We start from the raw sequence: 18,631 nt of genomic DNA on the forward strand, positions 1-18,631 counted from the left end.
CAATAAAAACAATATTCAATGATCTTATTACAGTGTTGAATAGGTAACCTTTTAGAATAAGTTTATTTAAAGGAGCGACAAGTTCACATGGATCATTTCTAAATTTCCGGGCACAGTTAACAACATTTCCGTAAAAATGAGGATGTGCTATCCCGTTTGAAATAAGTTTTCTACAGGTACAACCAAACTTCAAAACCAAATCTTTATATCTATGGAAACATTTAGTAAAGGTTTTAAGTAATTTATGATAACGATATCCCTGGTTTAATAATTTACCAGTAATACATAGGTTGCGTTCGTTAAAATCAAAAACGTCACAACAGACACGGGCATAGCGAACAAGTTGTGAAATATAAACTGGCGCCAAAGGAACATCACCATTTTAAAAATGGAAAATTAACAATAGGGAACGAAAAATCGTCTCTTTTGTCGTAAATTTTAGTGTGGAGTTTCCCGTTTAAAACCGAAATATCTAAATCCAGGAAAGGACAGTTATTACCGAATAAATTTGATTTATTTAAAGTAAGTTCCTTGGGGTAAATTTCAGCAGTATATTGAGAAAATTTTTGATTATTTAACGACAAAATATCATCAAGATAACGCTAAGTGTTATTGAATTTATCAATTAAATGCAATTTCGACGGGTCTTTACTGAGTTTAGTCATGAACTGTGATTCGTAACAGTACAAAAACAAGTCTGCTATTAAAGGGGCACAATTAGTGCCCATGGGGATACCTACAACCTGTCGATAAACCTGATTGCCGAAACGTACATAAATATTATCAAGGAGAAAATTAACAGCTTCAATCATCTCATCACACCTCCAGTAAGTATATCTAGCATATTTACCTTTCTCATTAGAGAAGAAGGCTTTAAATGAGTTGCAGCAAATATATCTACATTCAGCTTTTCCAAACGACCATTTAATTAAAAAGGAAAACTTTTGTTTAATAAGATAGTGTGGAAGACTAGTGTAGTTTAAAGAGTAGAAAAATCAAAACTATTAACAGAATCAAAAGGACCATCAAAAGCACGTAATTTATCTAAAACATCCAAAGAATTTTTTACCCTCCAAAAATGGTTTATACCACTATGTTCATATATTTTATTACAATAGCTTATGATAAGCTCTTTAATAGTAGTTAATGAACTTGTTAAGAGCACTGAAAAATTAGTTGTAGAACACTTACTAGATGCCGAGATGAAACGATATTTAAATGGTTGTTTGTGTAGTTTAGGTAGCCAATACATAATAGAGACCTTCAAATGTTCAGAAGAAGCCTTAAGCTTTGATGTGGTTGTGATATGCTTGTTTACTATATGACTCTCTGTGGAGCGGATGGACTTGAATGTAGATGAATTTAAAATTTCATTCTTAAGAACGTCTGTGTAGTATTTACGGCATACCACCACCACATTGTTGGCTGCTTTGTTGGCCGGTACAAACACAAACCGCTTTGAAAGTATTTGAAGTTTATTTCTTATTCTGGAAATAGGTGTATTATGTACTCTATTATTTACTTCTAAATTATTTTCAAAATGTGATTCTCTCTTATCTACCACATTCATACATTTATTTGAATAAGAATCAAGAGATTTTTTATCAGATTTTTCCCGTTTACACCATTTTTTGCAAAACGAGGAAAGAGCATCTTTGGTGACTTGACGACACTCTTTCCAATCTATTTTAGATGGAGGACGATATTTTGGTCCTTTTTTCAAAAAGTTTTTAACCTCTCTGTCCTGGAATATATTGAGGTCCCCTGTAATAACGTGGCCATAGGGAACATATCTACACTTCGACGATTCACAGTTTCAAGTTAAGGGAGTATTACTTTCTATATTTACGTCTGATGTAACCGACGTATAATTAAAAATTAAACTTCTGCTGGGTTTTTTGTATGTGTATGAAATTATAGGTGGTTCTATATTATCAAAATAGGGAGGTATAAAGTTTTGAACGGTAGAGTCATTAAATATACTAGTCTTAGATAAGAATCAATATAAGATAATAACAGTGTAAACATTACCAATTACACTTTACTGAATTATATTGATAATGATTCATTTTTTTGGCGCCAAATCGTCATTCTTCAACCACTGGAACTTACAAGACTTAGTCATTCTGTTGTCCAATGATGAAGAAAACCTAAATAAGTTGATTTTTTTGCTGTTTTCCTCGATGTTTATGGTTGAAGTAGTCCAAGTTTCATATATATGTACCTTCGTCTGTCGGGTGCTGAGTATATACTGGGATGGTTCAAGAATTCTGAATGAATGTCGTCATTTACATGCCAACATGTATGGTATATACTGCCAAGTAGACACATGGACGAGAACAGATTTTTGAAGAAAGAAATAAATTTTGCTGTAGAAATAAATTTTAATGCTATCAATTTATCATAAAGTTTTGAAGGCCGTATGATGTTAGTTGTTAATTTTTGTGTCATTTTGGTCTCTTGTGGAGAGTTGTCTCATTGACAATCATATCACATCCTCTTTTTTATATTTCTTCTTCACAAATGGCATTGAATTATTTGATTCTATCAGTCATTGTGGTTACTTAATCATTTTACAATGCCAGATCGACATTAGGTTTCGTCGTGTGCATATTATAGTGTTTTGTTTCCAATTTTGATAAACTGTTTAATCCTGCCACATGCTGTATGTGTCTGTCCCACGCCAGGCGCCTGTAACTCAGTGGTTGGGGTTTTACTCTATATCACATTTGGTTTTTATGTTCATTTTTTTGTACATATTAATCAGGACGTTAGTTTCCTCTTTTGAATTGTTTTAAGTTTGTGATTTCGGGCCCTTTATAGCTTACTGTACGATATGGATATATTATAATTGCTAAATGCCGTACGGTGACCAATATATGTTAAATTCTGTGTCATTTGGTCTCTTGTGGAAAGTCTCATCGGCAATCAAACCACCTTTTTTTTATTTTTATATTTCATAGCTATATATTTGATACCCAAGTGCAATGGTCTATCTCCCTATACAACTGTAATACGATATTTCTACACTGAACGAGATGTAATATTTATATCTCGTTCAGTGTAACTAATTGACAAAACTACGTACATGTACCCTTTTCTATCTCCATATTTCCATTGGATCATAAAAGCTTATTCATCAAGTTAGTTCATGGGAAAATATTTTTATAATGTTGTATCTCAATCATTTTCCAGGTATTTTTGTTGTAAAAACATTGTTATCATACTTATCTAATTTGTGCTATGCTTTTAATTATTTGCATGGTTTGGACCCCATCTATGAGCAATTATTAGCAAATACAGCAATCCCGAATTGAGGATTTTACACAGTTTAAAAAATTAAGGGTAGATTTCCAATAGAAATATAGGGATACATTTCTAAAACAATAGTGTTTGCCGTAATCGAAGTGTTTTATCTTTTGACTTTGAAAGGAGATGCTTTATTTATCCAATTTGCTTGTCTATTAAAAATTAAATGGAAACAAAGAGTTACTCTTGGTGCACACTAATAAAGGCAACAATAGTATACCGCTGTTCAAATCGATTTACAGAAAACAAATCCGGGTTACAAACTACATCAGAGGGAAACACATCAACTATAATAAAAAAAACAAACAACGGAGCAGCAGAAAAACTAAAGTGCAACAAAAAAAAAACCGCCAATGCAACATACATAGAACCGTCCTATTTGATAACAACTGCCATATTCCTGACTTGGTACAGGACATTTAAAAAAAATATGTATATTGGGTTGAACCGGGTTTTATGGCTAGCCAAACCTCCCGCTTATATGGCAATGTTAAAAAATATATCGTTAAAATGACAACAGTCTACGTGATAGGAATACAGCATAAACAAACGCAAAAACACTCATAGATTCGAATCATATATAACTTTTTAGTATATCTTTGTCAAATATTTATTATATTGCGCTTTTAATTTTTAATTTAAATGTATACCACTAACACTAAATGGGATAGTAATCCTTATAAGATTCATGTGAGAGTTTGTTACAATATTAGGTTCCCGGAAGACTAAGCACCGGGAAAATAGAGTATCCAACATATTTGTCAATTTTTTTTTTATACTGCAATGTTATTGATAACATCCGTTCTGAATAAAGTGGAGGAAGAACGTAAATTTTAAATAACCATTTTCAAGGAAGTACAATCGTTACATATTAGTTAAACATTTCATTGATCTTCAGTGGTATTTTTTTAATGGAAAATAATATCACAAAATCTTTGAAAAATGAATATAGATAAAAACGAACAGTGTTTACTATCATTTGGAACCAAATTGTGTAATAAGAGTGTTGCCTAGACATTATTTACATATAAAGAAACAACGGATATCTTGTACAATGGAATTACCTCAAGATGACATATAATAAAAGATATCTTGAAATTGAGTCTGCACTAACATTGGTAAGCGTTCTCAAATAATGTATCTGGAAATATGTTCACTTCTCGTATTGCAATGTTGTAGCTGTATGTGTTTTCAATTCTCGTGTTTTATTTAATCTTTTAAAATTGAGAATGGAAATGGGGAATTTATGCAGGTTGTCTCCCATGACGACCGTGTGAGGGCTGTATAGCAATTGTTGTCATTTCTATTGTCTTCATATTAATTAAAATTAATTAAATATTTTCACTTATTTTATTTTAAAAATCCAGAGACATCTTTTTCCCGCCAAAACAAATTTATATACTTTTTTCTTTTACTTTCACCTCTTAAATCTATAAATTTTCCCATAGGTTTTTCATAGTATATACAAAAGAAATTTATTAATACGAATACTGTTGTTGTGTTAAATTTCAGCATCATGATTTTAGAGTAATTATAAAGTGTCAAAGTTGAAGTAATTCCTTCGTTAGTTGTAACGGACGCCGTCACAAATTGTTTCACTGTTATGGAATAACTGTTTCACAGATTCCAACGGACCGAATGATACTTCTCTTCAAATGTGTACTTACTATATATGAGACAATATCTGAAAAAGTCTAATTTCCATGTCCCGCACTTCACCAGCAATTATTTTTTTATTCAACCATCTTTTTTGAAAATTTTAAGTTTTAGTATAAACTAAATTATATAATGCACCATGGCCTGCCAATTAAACACTCATTCTTATATTTCTTCCAATAAAATATTGTAATTTAAATGTTCAACCCCCCCTAAAATCATGTTGTCCCCTGTGTTTTTTTTTAAACTAAATCATTCAAATAATATCCAAATTAATTAAAAAGGCGTCCGATTCTCACATATATGATATATTATGTAATCAACTTGCCCCTAATTTGTCTTTTTATATTATAACTATAGCATGTAATAAAATTTTGCAAATTTTAAGAAGAAAAAAAATTGTCCCCAAGGGTAATTTCCCTCCTGTTACCACTGGTTTTTTTTTACCTGTGGAAACGTTTACAAGACCAAGAGTTATTTTCCCCTTATGTATTGTGAAGAGCATCATTCCCTGCATGTATTAGTACAAAGAAATAGTTGGAAAGGTGGCCAGGTTTGAAAATTCAAGCCCATCCAAGGTAAGAATTTATAGAAAAATACTTATTGGTGTTCTATCCTGTTATAGCCTTTTTTTACACTTTCTGAGAATATTTTTAAGTGTGCACCACAACATTAAGTGTGTTTTAATATCATCTTTTTAAAAGTTATATGTCACAGGAAATACACTTACATTTAATGTGATAAAAAGGACAAAAACTATCGCGTAATTCCTTTCTGTTACGTTCTGTCATGTTACCTGATCAAAAGTAACAGCATAACCATCATCAGTAACAGGAAGGATGTTCAAGACAATTTCACTGAAGAATCGAACAGTTAATCTACTATATGCCAACCATTTCATTTAATATAAGTTATCACCACCATATCAAATAAATTTCAGAATAATATACAGTATATTGAATAAAAAAATAGGTTTTTTGATTTTGATAACAGCAGAGAACATTGTGCAATTCTAGTATAGTAGATAGTAACAGAAAGGAATTTATTTTAGAATTTTTCATTACCTAGGCAGATTTTTCATCTTGCAAATACAGTTTCAAAGGATAAATGACAATGTTTGCTGTTATCTTCCAATTGTGACCAATCTAAAATGATTTATTTTTCTTAAACTTTAAAATAAAGCAGAAAAATCCTTTCTGTTACCAACTCTGTCCTGTTATCGTTGTCCTGTTACTCAAGATTCTTTCATGTTACCGACATATCTGACTATATTTAAGTATATTTCTAAACCTTTTGTATTGCAAATGCTAAAATCAATAATTGGCATTTGATAAACTATTGCAGGATATACTAGTAAACCACAAATAGTGTCTTAAACTTATTCCTTATTCCCATTAGAAACTTTTTAAAATTGATTCACTTTGGTAACAGGAAAGAACTGGATTTTTTTTGTACCATTTTTTAAATTGCCATTGTTTCCTTATTAAACAATTATTTGAATTACAGACAACAGTTCCTAGATCCCCAATGTGTGTTCTTCGATTTGTGCTATTAAAATACCGGGTCTAAAGAATTTTTTTTGGTTTTTTCTTATTGCCAAAAACTAGACTTTTTCAGATATTGTCTCATATAATGTGATAATAGTGTGATCAATATAATGAATGTCACTACTGGACAAGGATCTGATTATCATTTCGGGGCAACTGAAATCACCCTAAGCTTATGGTGGGGTTTGTGTTGCTCAGTCATTTATTCATTTGTTTTATGTGTAATGTTGTTTTTTTGTCTTAGTCTTTTGACGTGTTTTGTTTTTTGCAATGACGTTCTCTGATTCTCTTTGTCTTACAGACATGTGTTTTAAATGGCCCTTTGGTATTATCCGCCCTTTTTCAATATATATATTATACATGTACATACTTTTTTGCTTGCTTTTTGGCCTTGAATGTTTGTCCCTAAAAATTTATTAACTGTGCATTTGCATTCAGGTATTGCAGATCAAATTTATTCGTTCATAGTGTGTTAATTTACATTTTTGATTTGAGTTGAGCCTTCGAATTGATATTTTATCGTTTGGTTTTCTATGTTGTGATGTTATGCTATTGTTTCAGAAAAGGAGAGAAGGTTTGGTACCATTAAAACGTTTAATCCCGCTGCAAATGTTTGCACCTGTCCTAAGTCAGGAATCTGATGTACAGTAGTTGTCGTTTGTTTATGTAATTTATACGTGTTTCTCGTTTCTCGATTTTTATATAGATTAGACCGTTGGTTTTCCCGTTTGAATGGTTTTACACTAGTAATTTTGGGGCTATTTATAGCTTTTTGTTCGGCGTGAGCCAAGGCTCCGTGTTGAAGGCCGTGCATTGACCTATAATGGTTTACTTTTATAAATTGTTATTTGGATGAAGAGTTGTCTCATTGGCACTCACAGCACATCTTCCTATATCTACATAACCTTATATGCGTATTGTGTACATTGTATGTGTATTTACTGTTTGAAGTTTATGGGCGTTTTTCAATAAAAACGTATTTTCTTGTGTCCACTTTAAAAAAAATGTGTTTGAGCTTTGCAAGTAATTTTTTGTGCAGTCAGTACATTGAATTAGATTTAACATTTTTAAGCAAAGAAACAGTTTATTTTTAGAGGGATTGATAAGATATTGACTCCTGAATGGTCCAAAACAACCAAAATGGCATGTCCCTAGACCGCCTGTTCAACATTCATACTCTAAAATATCGTAAAAAAAATTGAAGAAATAAATGGTTTTTTAACTTTACATAATTCAAAAGTATGTTCAGAGCCAACATATTCTAATAAACACATTTCAATATAGGTTTTTTAATTTCAGAAGGTGTGTCCCTCACAAAATGTCCACTACGAAACGAAGTCATTAAAATTTGCCAATAAACAGTTTTATAAAATCAATGTAATTTTTGTTTGCAAGATATATATTAGGGTCTTACAAAAGAAGTGATGCTTTTATAATGGCAATTAAATTGTTGGTAAGAAAAATTGAGCACATCAAATGGACCAGAGTGATACCGTATTTTTGATAATGTCCCCTACGAAACGGGTCAAATCTCCTTCAGTATCTGGTTTTAAAATTATGAAAAAAATATCCGTGTACAGCTTGATAAATGCTTTGATGAATACAATCAGTCTTGTTATTGCAATATAGGGATTGTGGGAAAAAAATAAAAAATGCGAATACGTCCCTTACGAAACGGTCCCCTACGAAACAAGTATGGGAGAAAAACGTTTCGTAGTGGACACTACCACTACCATGGAGTCTTTTTTTTAATCTTTTTTCAATTATATTCGTGCAAAACAAATAACAAGGGTTAGTTTCATGTAATTTTTATTATGTTTTTATTAACATATAATGGGGTTGATGTCTACTACGAAACGTTTTGTCCACTACGAAACGGTTTTGTCCACTACGAAATGCATCAAAATGTCCACTACGTAACGTGAGTTGAACCTTCATATGTGAAGTACTGTCTAATCTTTATCGATAAAAATGGTTTTCCAATTCAGAAACAAAATGATATTTTTCTAGTATTAAAAGTATTAAACAAACTGGAATGTCTATAGGAAACATTTAAAATTGCAAAAAATATGTGTGTTTAGAAGAAATTTCGTCGAAACAGTACACAAATTATGAAAATAATATCATTTTAAAGAATATTTAAGATTGCACTTTTTGTTTACAAACAGGTCTATTATAGAAGTATTCAAAATAACTCTTGAAATTAAATTTTAGACAAGTTGGTTTTGCATTTGTTTTAGGTCTGAAAGTTACGCTTTTATTGAAAAACGCCCTTATATGGAAATATACATTTGATTGATTTATTTTTATATTTTTTTTTTATTAATGTCGATATACAATTAAAATTTAACAGAAAAAACGACAAAGGTAATTTCCTTACTTAACAAAAAGTTAAGACTAGTGTCACTGTGGACTATAATGTCTCAATATTAAATCATAAAATAAAACGGATTCAAATTAAATTACCGTCGGGGATTTTACCTTTAGTGTACATCTTTAAGATAAACAAGGAAATAATTAACTTTGGCTTTCCCCATGTTTCTGTTTCTGACTTTCTGCTGTCATGATGCCTTCTGTGGACAAAGTTGAAGAAGAAGAAATTTTAGAGAATGCTAAACGTTATGTAAATATTATTTCTATTATATTGTCATTGTTTAGAATTATTAGCGAGAAGTAATTTTAGAAAAACTTATCCTATTTCAACCGGAACAGGTAAATAAACACACCATCTTAAACTGTTAAAGTTCGTACATGTATTTAAATACCGGATGTTGGTGTGTATCTTTGCGAATTATTATAACTAGTACATTTTGTAATTGTAAACAAACTTAGTATACAATGATTTTGTATTGCTCTGTGACATGGAAATACTACAGCCTAAATATGGAATGAAATCATTTCTCATTTATTTTTAGCTTTACTTATTGTTTATAATTCATATCAATTAGTTCATTTCGTCCTGGTATATTTTAGGTGCGCATTATTACATGTTTAGTCTCAAGTTGTCTATCCTACTGCTTTGCCGCTTAACTTAGAACTCTTTGTTTCTTAATTTTGTTATTATAAACATAATTTTTAAATATTAATTAGGCCTAGTGTTTCTGTTCTCGGTTATTACCGGGGAGAACAGGGGTAAAGAACATGGGAATGAGGTGGCGGAAGTTACAGGTGAAGGAATCGTGAGTTGGGAATGAAGTATATTTAGTATGTAGGAGGTAACAAAGGGGTTATTATGGATATAAATTTTGACCATTTTTGTCTATGAGAAGAGGGAGATGCGAGTAAGAGTAGGGAGAGAGTATTGGTAGTAAAGTGGATGGAGGTAAAAGATGAGGAGTCGCCGGGGGAGTGGGAATCTTTAAAATAAACAAGGAAATAACGTTTGCTTTCCCATGCTACAGTTTCTGCTTCTGTGGGAAAAGTTGAAGGAGAACACATTTAGAGAATGCTAAAAATTATGTAGATATTGTTCCTATTATAAGCGAGGGGGGTGAAAAGGGGATATTCTGTAAAATCTTTTTTGACAGATTTTCGTCTGGGAGTAAGGGGTAGTGGTCGGAGTACGAGTAGCGGGAGGGAATTTGAGTAGAATTGAGGGAAGTGGAGGTTGAACGATTTGTAGCAGGAATCTTAGACTGAGTGTGGCTGCGTTTTTAATAATTTATACATCCCAAACAGCCAATTGAAAGATTGTCTTATGCATGAGTTCAACTGTCGGATCAGAGAGCACCGTGAACCAAACTTCTATACATCATGCAATCCTTGTTGTTATATAATACATGTTTATGCGGTCACAATTTTTTTTCGTAAATCGTTTTCTTGAGAAAAAAGGGTATTGATTTATCGTTGGAAACTGTTATTATTATATATAATGTTTCACTTTCACCTTGAAAATCATACACTTTAATTATTAATTGACACACACACTTTGTCCATCGTAGTATACAAATCGGATAAAGGTGACGGGTGTAGAATGAAATTAGAAGACGAGTATAAGCTTTTATATCGATTATCAAATTTCACTGTCTTATAAAGGCTTATGAAAATGTCTGTTGTATAAAATCATGGAATGTGACGAAAGTAAAACGTCGTGGTACTTTATGTTATGGTTTAAATAATCGTTATTCTATAACGATACTAGCTATTAATAGAGAGAATATATTTTTTTATATTTATTTTGGGTTCAAACTGATTCTTCCAAAATTATGAAGGTTGATCCATATCGAATTAATTAAAAAGAAAGGGAATAAGAAAATCTAACGTATATGAGACAAGGTAATCGGAAGATCTATAAAACCAATACTAGTAAGCAAAACCCATAAAATAGAATTGAGAATGCATCAAAAAGGCAACAACGGACCATTGAGCAGAAAACATCCTAAAGCCGCCAATGGGTATTCAAGACAGTGAGAAATCCTGCACCCGGGCTTTAACTGTCTTATTAACATTAATGTATAGTTACTGTAGTTCAGCAAACATAGACGTCTCACTAATTTTCGAAACATTTTAATAATCCAAAATTAACAAAAAAAATATAGAAGACTAACAAAAGCCATAGGTTCCTCACTTGGGACAGGCGCAAAAAAAATTGATGGGTTAAACAAGTTTTGTGTGTTCTCAACCCTCTTCCTAGCAAATGTGAAATAAACAAACACAGCAATATGCACAGTAAAATTCAATTTAAAGGAAGTTCGAGTCCGATATAAGAATATGTAACAGAATAAACTAACATTAAGGCCCTAACCTGACAAAATGTTAAATACTCCAATATGTTTTTACTACAGATAATTCTATGTTCTGCAATGTTTCCCCCACATATTTAATTTGTTTTTGTAACATCCACTGTTGTTATGTAAATAAAAATCACCTCCACAACACATGACATAGATAAAATCTCTTTGTTCTTACTGTGTTGTGAAATGAATAATCCGGCACAGCTAAGGTGTGCATTAACTACCTCAGATATACTGCACAGTTCAAATATATTTTTACCTTTAGGGGCGTTTCCTGGATTTCGAAAGGGGTGTTATTCTATAAAATAAAAAAAATATATATATCAAAGATTGTAGCGAGACTTAAAACATTACGTTGTCCAAATCCAAGGGTGAACGACCTATTCACCCCCTCCCCCTCCCGAATCCGCCATCTGCCTTGAAGTTGATTTATTAAAAACTTTGTACAAACATCATAGTTTCAAAATAGGAAACACAAATTATTGATTGATTGTTGTTGTTTTAACGCCACTTTTAAGCGCCACATTTCGGCTTTTTCGTGGCGGCCAGTTTTATTGGTGGAGGAAGCCGGAGTGCCCGGAGAAAACCACCGACCTTCGATAGGAAAACTGACAATCCTAATCGATTAATATTGGAGTCAAGAACCCACGCACGGGCGGAGCTTGTCCTCAAAACTGTCTAGTGATTTCAGTAGATCTACCCAGACTTCTTGGCAAAGGAGGCCCTTATGAAAAAAGAAAGGTTTCTCCTTCCTTCCTTTTTTTTAATATCTAAACGGGGGGACATAAAATATTTTATTATACTTTATGTACACAATGTAAATCTTAAATCAGAGTTTTAAAGTCCGAACATATAATATTGATTTTTTTTTGTAGTTTCTGCCAAAAAAGAAATCATGTATTTAAGAATATTCAAATAAATGAAATCTGATTTGAATAAGTTTTAGACTAAATGGAATTCATTACGACTTTTTGCATATTTATTCCTATAAAGTGACTATTTGGGGATCGAATTTCAATTTTGGGTCTGGGGTGGTAAAAGATTGATAAAAGAAACTTTGTTTGTGTTTATTTAACATTCTAAATGTATACAATGTACTAACATCTTACTCGGTTCATCTTTCTCTAAGTATATCATTGAGGGAAAGAATAATTTATTAATGATCTTTTAAATTACTCAATAACCGTAAATAAAGGCTTTCAGTTATGATTTTGCATACATAGATTTGAAAGTACACAATATGGTCCGAGACCACAATTGTCGTCCCTTGGTTTATGTTGTTCCGTCCCTTGATTCGTTTTGATTCGTTGTTCCGTCCCTTGATTCGTTTTGATTCGTTGTTCACGAATATAGTCCCTAGTGTTGACAGTTGGTTACTTGCCATTAATTTTTATACCCCTTCCAAATTTATTTCTCCATGTTTAATGCCTCAAATTGCAAGTAGGGGGGTGAAATTACACTGTAAAAAAAATTGGGTCCTGAATTTTAAAGGAAAGTAGTGATTTGGTCCAGCTGAAAAAGATTGAAAATTAGTACTTCGGAAGCTGTCAAAAGATTTCAAGACGCCCTAAACATAAAATTGTCCATATTTTGAATTAGAGGCGATGAATTTTTCTATAATTTTGATATAATTTGTCCCATAAGTAGTACAACACACTGTAAAAGTTTCTTTGAGAAAGCGCAGGTGGGATTTTTTTTTTATTTTCATTTATGTTCTAAAAGAAATGCACTACGAAATAATTGTGTTCTCGGACCATATGTCAAAGTCTTATTCGTCACTAATTAAATGGTAATTATGAATAAATTTAACAGAAACGATAGAAAAATCTACAATTAAATTGCAAAAAATGTAACAACTGAAGAAGAAGCCTAAATAAAAAAAAATATAATAATTTAAAACTTACCAACCTCTTACTATAAAAAGGCTCATTTTTCCTTTCTTTACTCTATTAAATTTCCTAGGAGCCGTTGGTGGCGTCATGTGTTAAAACCGTTATTGGCCAATCAAATCGGTATATAGGATTTAATCTGCACGGCTCGTGTGACCCTTTAACCCGAACTCCTACGTCGTTCGGGTTAATTAGGGTCACCCGAGCCGTGCAGATTAAATCCAATATACCGACTTGCTTGGTCAATAACTATAACGTATACAGTAAAAACATAGTTATTTTTTAAACATATATGTTCAAAGAGTTTCTTATCTTTTCAGATTTTAGATGAAAAACGGTCTTATCTTTGCAAATACTTAAATCCAGAAGATCATTTTGACTTTCTTAGGTCAAAGTTCATCATAACAAGGGATGATTCGGAAAATATAAAAAAGGAAACTACGCAAACTTCAAAAGTTGGAAAACTTTTAGATATCCTTCTCACAAAAGGACCTCAAGCTTATGAAATGTTGGTGCTATCAATACAACGAAATAAAACTCAAACCTTTCTCGTCGAAATGCTCAATAAAGAGTTCGAAAAAAGGAAGAATGCTTTAATTGGTAAGTTTGATCCTTGTTAATTTTCAGAATATGTACTTTGCAGCAATCGCATATCCTATAATAAAAGTTTTAAAAGAATTAATCATATGTTTCATTTTAAATACGTATTCAGCCTTAGAAAAAAATTTATTTGACGCAAGCACTACGACTCTAATCAAAATACAGCATTGCAACATATTTTTATAACAAAACTTTCAGAGCTATCACACTATCTCCCCAGTTCCTCTCCCCCATGTTCAAAGTTATAGATCAGCTATACTTAGTTTTTTTAAAACTTTGGTCCATTTTATTTTAATCAGCCTCTTATTCGTTTGTAAGTTTTGTTCGACCATGTCAATTGTCGAATGCTCAACTGATGCAGTCAAATTAGAACTGGTAATCTGTTTATTATAATTGTAATGCATGTATAAGACGTTGTAAATATAAAAATGACAAGATGTGGTATGATTACCAATGAGAAAATCTCCACATGAGACCAAAATAACACAGAAATTGACAATTATAAGTCACCGTACGGCCTTCAATAACGAACAAAACTCATACTGTACTTGTCAATTATAAAAAAGGCCCCGAAATGACAAATGCTTTAAACAATTCAAACGAGTATAAAAGTCCCTGAAATGAAAAATGTAAAACATTTCAAACAAGCATAAAAGGCACCGAAATGAAAATTGTAAAACAATTCAAATCAGTAAAGTTATTTCAAAATGTATATTTAAAAATATCTATGATAGTTATTTATTTCGACAACTCTCATTAAGCTGACTTGCAAAATTGCTAGACTAGCTATGAAACAAATTTAAAGATTATTTTTTTTATATATTTTCAGCACTTTTAAAAGATAAACAATGTTCTATAGAAGTAGATCTGAAAGTAGATGTGAACACTTTACCTAAACCAAATAGGAAACCACAGAAACAATGTGTTGAATCGTTGGATACCAGTATCACCCCAGTTGACGAAAAAGATCTTGATTATATTTGGTTACGAGGGAGTTATTTAGAATGTCAAAACAAAAGATCACCTAGAAGAAACGAGACTTCCGGTCGACATCACGACAAAGAGTGCAAACAGCACCATAGTGATGTTTGATAAACATTTAAGATTAACTTGTTGAAGTTAGGAATTTTCAAAATGTACGATTAGGTTGATGTACTTGTTTCAAATGTATTTCTTTTAGCTAACTTATATACATGTATGTACCTTTAATATTTATCATTTCGGAAACTAAATATTGTTATTTAACAGTTACTGTACCCCTTTCACTTTTTCCACGGTTTTATTATATTTGTTTTTGGTGATTATTGCTTTTTTTTTTTGATTATGGTATTATAATTTGATATTTAGTAATACTGCAATTAAGGATATTAATGTAAGCATTGACATGAAGTGAGATGTTGTATAAACATTAATTACACAGCAATACAAACAAACAAAAAAGATATTAATCTTATATAAAAAAAGTTTTCAAATGAAACAACGATTCACCAGAGTTAAAATGAAGTGGTATTAAGCAATTTTAAGCAACTACCATGATGGACAACAGTACATGTCTTTAGGGTTGGAGCCCCCGTTTTTTTTTTGGACGATCAATGCATTTTAATGGGGACATATAGTTGGAACCCCCCCCCCCCCTTCCCTTTGTCCTGGGTTGGGACCCCCCTTTTTTTAATGGCTGGATCCGCCCCTGATCCTGCAATTGGGTGCTCTACTATACAGATACAGCCCTACGCAGTATTTGTATACTATACAGATATCGCTTTAAAGCTCCACCAACTGCCGGGCTGAGTATTTTATCCTGCAATTAGGTGTCCTACTATACAGATACAGTCCTACATATATTGCTATGCTGTATCTGTATACTATACAGATATCGCTTTAAAGCTCCGCCCACTGCCGGACTGAGTATTGTTTGAACCTGTGTGACCTCAGAATGTGTATTCCAGATGCATTCCAATGACGATGACAATTGTCGATTTCAAAACTTGAATGTGTATGATTGTGTTACACAATCAACCATGTCAATTTCATCATGCATGTTTAGTGAATGTCAAGTCTGAAGCGTAGGACAACTGGTACACTTCTGTTTCAAATTTGACAATGTTTTGTTATTTGTTTTTATTGTTGAAATTAGTTGTTATGTTAAAATAGATAATTTTTCACCTTGAGCGATGTGTTATTGTTCACCATTCGAGATTCTTTTTTTTTTGCGAACCCGTCTTCAGCTGAATGTGTGATTACTGTATCGTATTACAACACGGGCCTCAAAGGATTTCAAATAGAAAATAAATGCAAAACATGTGTTTTTTCGTCTTTCAAAACACAAATAATATACAGAATTAATTGCAGGATAAAGACAATAACTGTTTCGTGTCTTTAAATATCAGCTGTATTTGTACTCGGCTCGAAACAGGTGTAATAGCTCCATAAAAGCTCGCATACACCTTGTTTTCCAGCCTTGTACAAATACAGCTGATATTTAAAGACACTAAACAGTTATTGTTTATATATCTCCAGATTGTAATTGTATTTGTAATATTATGATCTTGAATTTGTGCATTTCCTTGTGCTTCTATTCCGTTTGAATATTTAGACTTTATCGTCTTTGTGACTCAAACGACATTGGTGACGAGTACCATTACATTATGAATTGTGAAACATTTAAGTTTGAAAGAAAGACATTCTTACCGAAATACTTTTGGTTCAAACCCTAATATCTATAAATTTGATGAACTGTTTAAATCATATAATATTGTAATATTAGAAAAACTATGTAAATTTATTAATATTCTAAATGTAGAAGTCAATCCTCCAAGTAAATTTCATTGTATTGTTCACACATGCGTGTAATAATTGTACCATTATAGTAATTATATTTTTGTATGTTCTCTATAATTATGTAATTGTAGTTTATGAGAAATAAAGTATTCGTATTCGCCGAATGCAAACTTTGTACATTTACCCTCTATAAGATAAGAAAACGACCCAATGTGTAGTAGTTATAATGCTATTACAATGTATCTAACGTACAGGTCTTGATAGCACTCTGTGTATTTTAAAGGAAGAGGGATACTATGACGGTAAAATATGTACTGAACAATTGGCCGTTTCAGAATCTAAAGCATCATGGGTGATTTCATTGTTCGTACCCCAAAGTAAAAATAACGTTACGTCATTGGTTGAATTTCCATTGTTTATAACGTTTTAAACCAATCAAAACGCTTTGGTTTACGCTTTTGAAAATATTACCCAGGATGCATTAGATTATGAAACGACCAATTACAAGACAGAAACGTGATGTTGCTTTCTTTCATATCATTAACAGGATTATAAGTGCATCAAGTATTTATATGAGATGAAGAACAGCAATAAAGGGCCTGTTTTTTTTGCTTTTTGTGTATGTTTTTTATTACTCTGCATGACTTGATTTTGTGTCATGGATAGATACCCAATATCATTTGTTTTCTATAACTCATTTACTTCCAGATATTTCATTTATAGCGTATTTGTGAAGTTATTCCAGAAAGGCGATTAAAACCCAACATTCGTATAAAGTTGCAACTCAAATATATTTTTACAAAATATCTTTTGTCTTTTCTAAAACATGAATTTTTTTTTGTCATTTTTTTTGTGGCTCATATTCTTTTTAAAACGAAGTACGACTTTTCTTTCAGGGTTTCTTTGATGTTTTTTTTTCTAGATAAGAAATGTGATTTGCTCGTTTAAAGGGTACATAAGTTAATTGTTTTCAGTGAAACATGAAGTGCTGGAACATGTCAGAGACGTGATTGTCAATTTGACTTATTTGAATATGTATGATTGATGAATATAGAGTAAACATATTTGCAACAAGATGAAACACTGAGGCATGATTGCAACGATCAATTTGTATGTTAAAACATATATATGCAACAACACCAACAAAACCCAAACAAGTCCCTTCAATTTAAAAGTAGAAGCATTAAATTATACATAGCTGCATAGTGTGTACCCCTCGTGTAATCAAAATTGTCATATTGTAAACATATTTCAAAATTTCTTACAATTATATTAATCTTTGTCAACAAAATTTACGATAGTTTGATAGTTTGACATAAAGAGCTCTCAGTTTCTAGGTACAACTATTTGAAAAAGATAATAAATTCTCAAAATATTCAATATGATATGAACAATATCCAGTCAGGTTCTTATTTTAAACTGGATAGTTTTCAAACAGTTGTAAAAGAACATTGGTTACACAGTCTGAAAAGGTAAGAAAATATAAAATAATTGGGTGTGTAAAAATTGAAAATAAGACAGCTATCTATCAAAGTCAAACTAACGTTGATTTTTAAATACAGGATGTTCTTAGACTCTTAGATTTTATGTGCGGACATTCTGTATATAGTTATCAAAGGTACCAGGATTATAATTTAATACGCCAAACGCGCGTTTCGTCTACATAAGACTCATCAGTGACGCTCATTTATTTTTTTAATTTGTGCCGTTTCACTTTATTAGTATTTGTACTTTTATGCTTCTTTTTGGTCGTATGACTCTTGACGTGGTTTGATTTTATATAAACATCTTTAATTTTTGTTTTTTGCGATGTAGGTAGGTTCAGAGGGACGCTACATACGAAATTAATTTGTAGCCTTACACAACTTTCGAGTTAAATGCATTTCCGTCAAAAACTTTAATTTTAGTGAAAATCATTCATGCGTTTAGGGGCATCTTCACTTCCGTTCCTTGTTAAGCGAGTGGTTGGAAAACTATGATGTTATATTGCACGAATTATTCGGCAAATTGAATTATCATAATTGACAATCAGCACTGCTTTCATTAGGGGATTGTGATTAAGTACCTACAGAACAAACATTATTTCTAGTTAATCCTGGACAATGACGATCACTAAGAC

At 31.7% G+C, this 18,631-nt stretch overlaps 1 protein-coding gene across 1 annotated transcript; it reads left to right on the forward strand.

Annotated features, from left to right (window-relative positions):
- The first annotated feature begins 8,987 nt into the window (after positions 1-8,987).
- LOC139511780 (B-cell lymphoma/leukemia 10-like) lies at positions 8,988-16,672 on the forward strand. Its single transcript, XM_071298839.1, has 3 exons — positions 8,988-9,135; positions 13,455-13,734; positions 14,564-16,672. The coding sequence occupies exons 1-3, from the start codon at positions 9,076-9,078 to the stop codon at positions 14,824-14,826; spliced, it is 603 nt and encodes a 200-aa protein (XP_071154940.1). The 5' UTR covers positions 8,988-9,075; the 3' UTR covers positions 14,827-16,672.
- Positions 16,673-18,631: the final 1,959 nt, after the last annotated feature.

The sequence above is a fragment of the Mytilus edulis genome, chromosome 2 (genome assembly GCF_963676685.1).
Source record: "Mytilus edulis chromosome 2, xbMytEdul2.2, whole genome shotgun sequence".
Taxonomy (NCBI): Eukaryota; Metazoa; Mollusca; class Bivalvia; order Mytilida; family Mytilidae; genus Mytilus; species Mytilus edulis.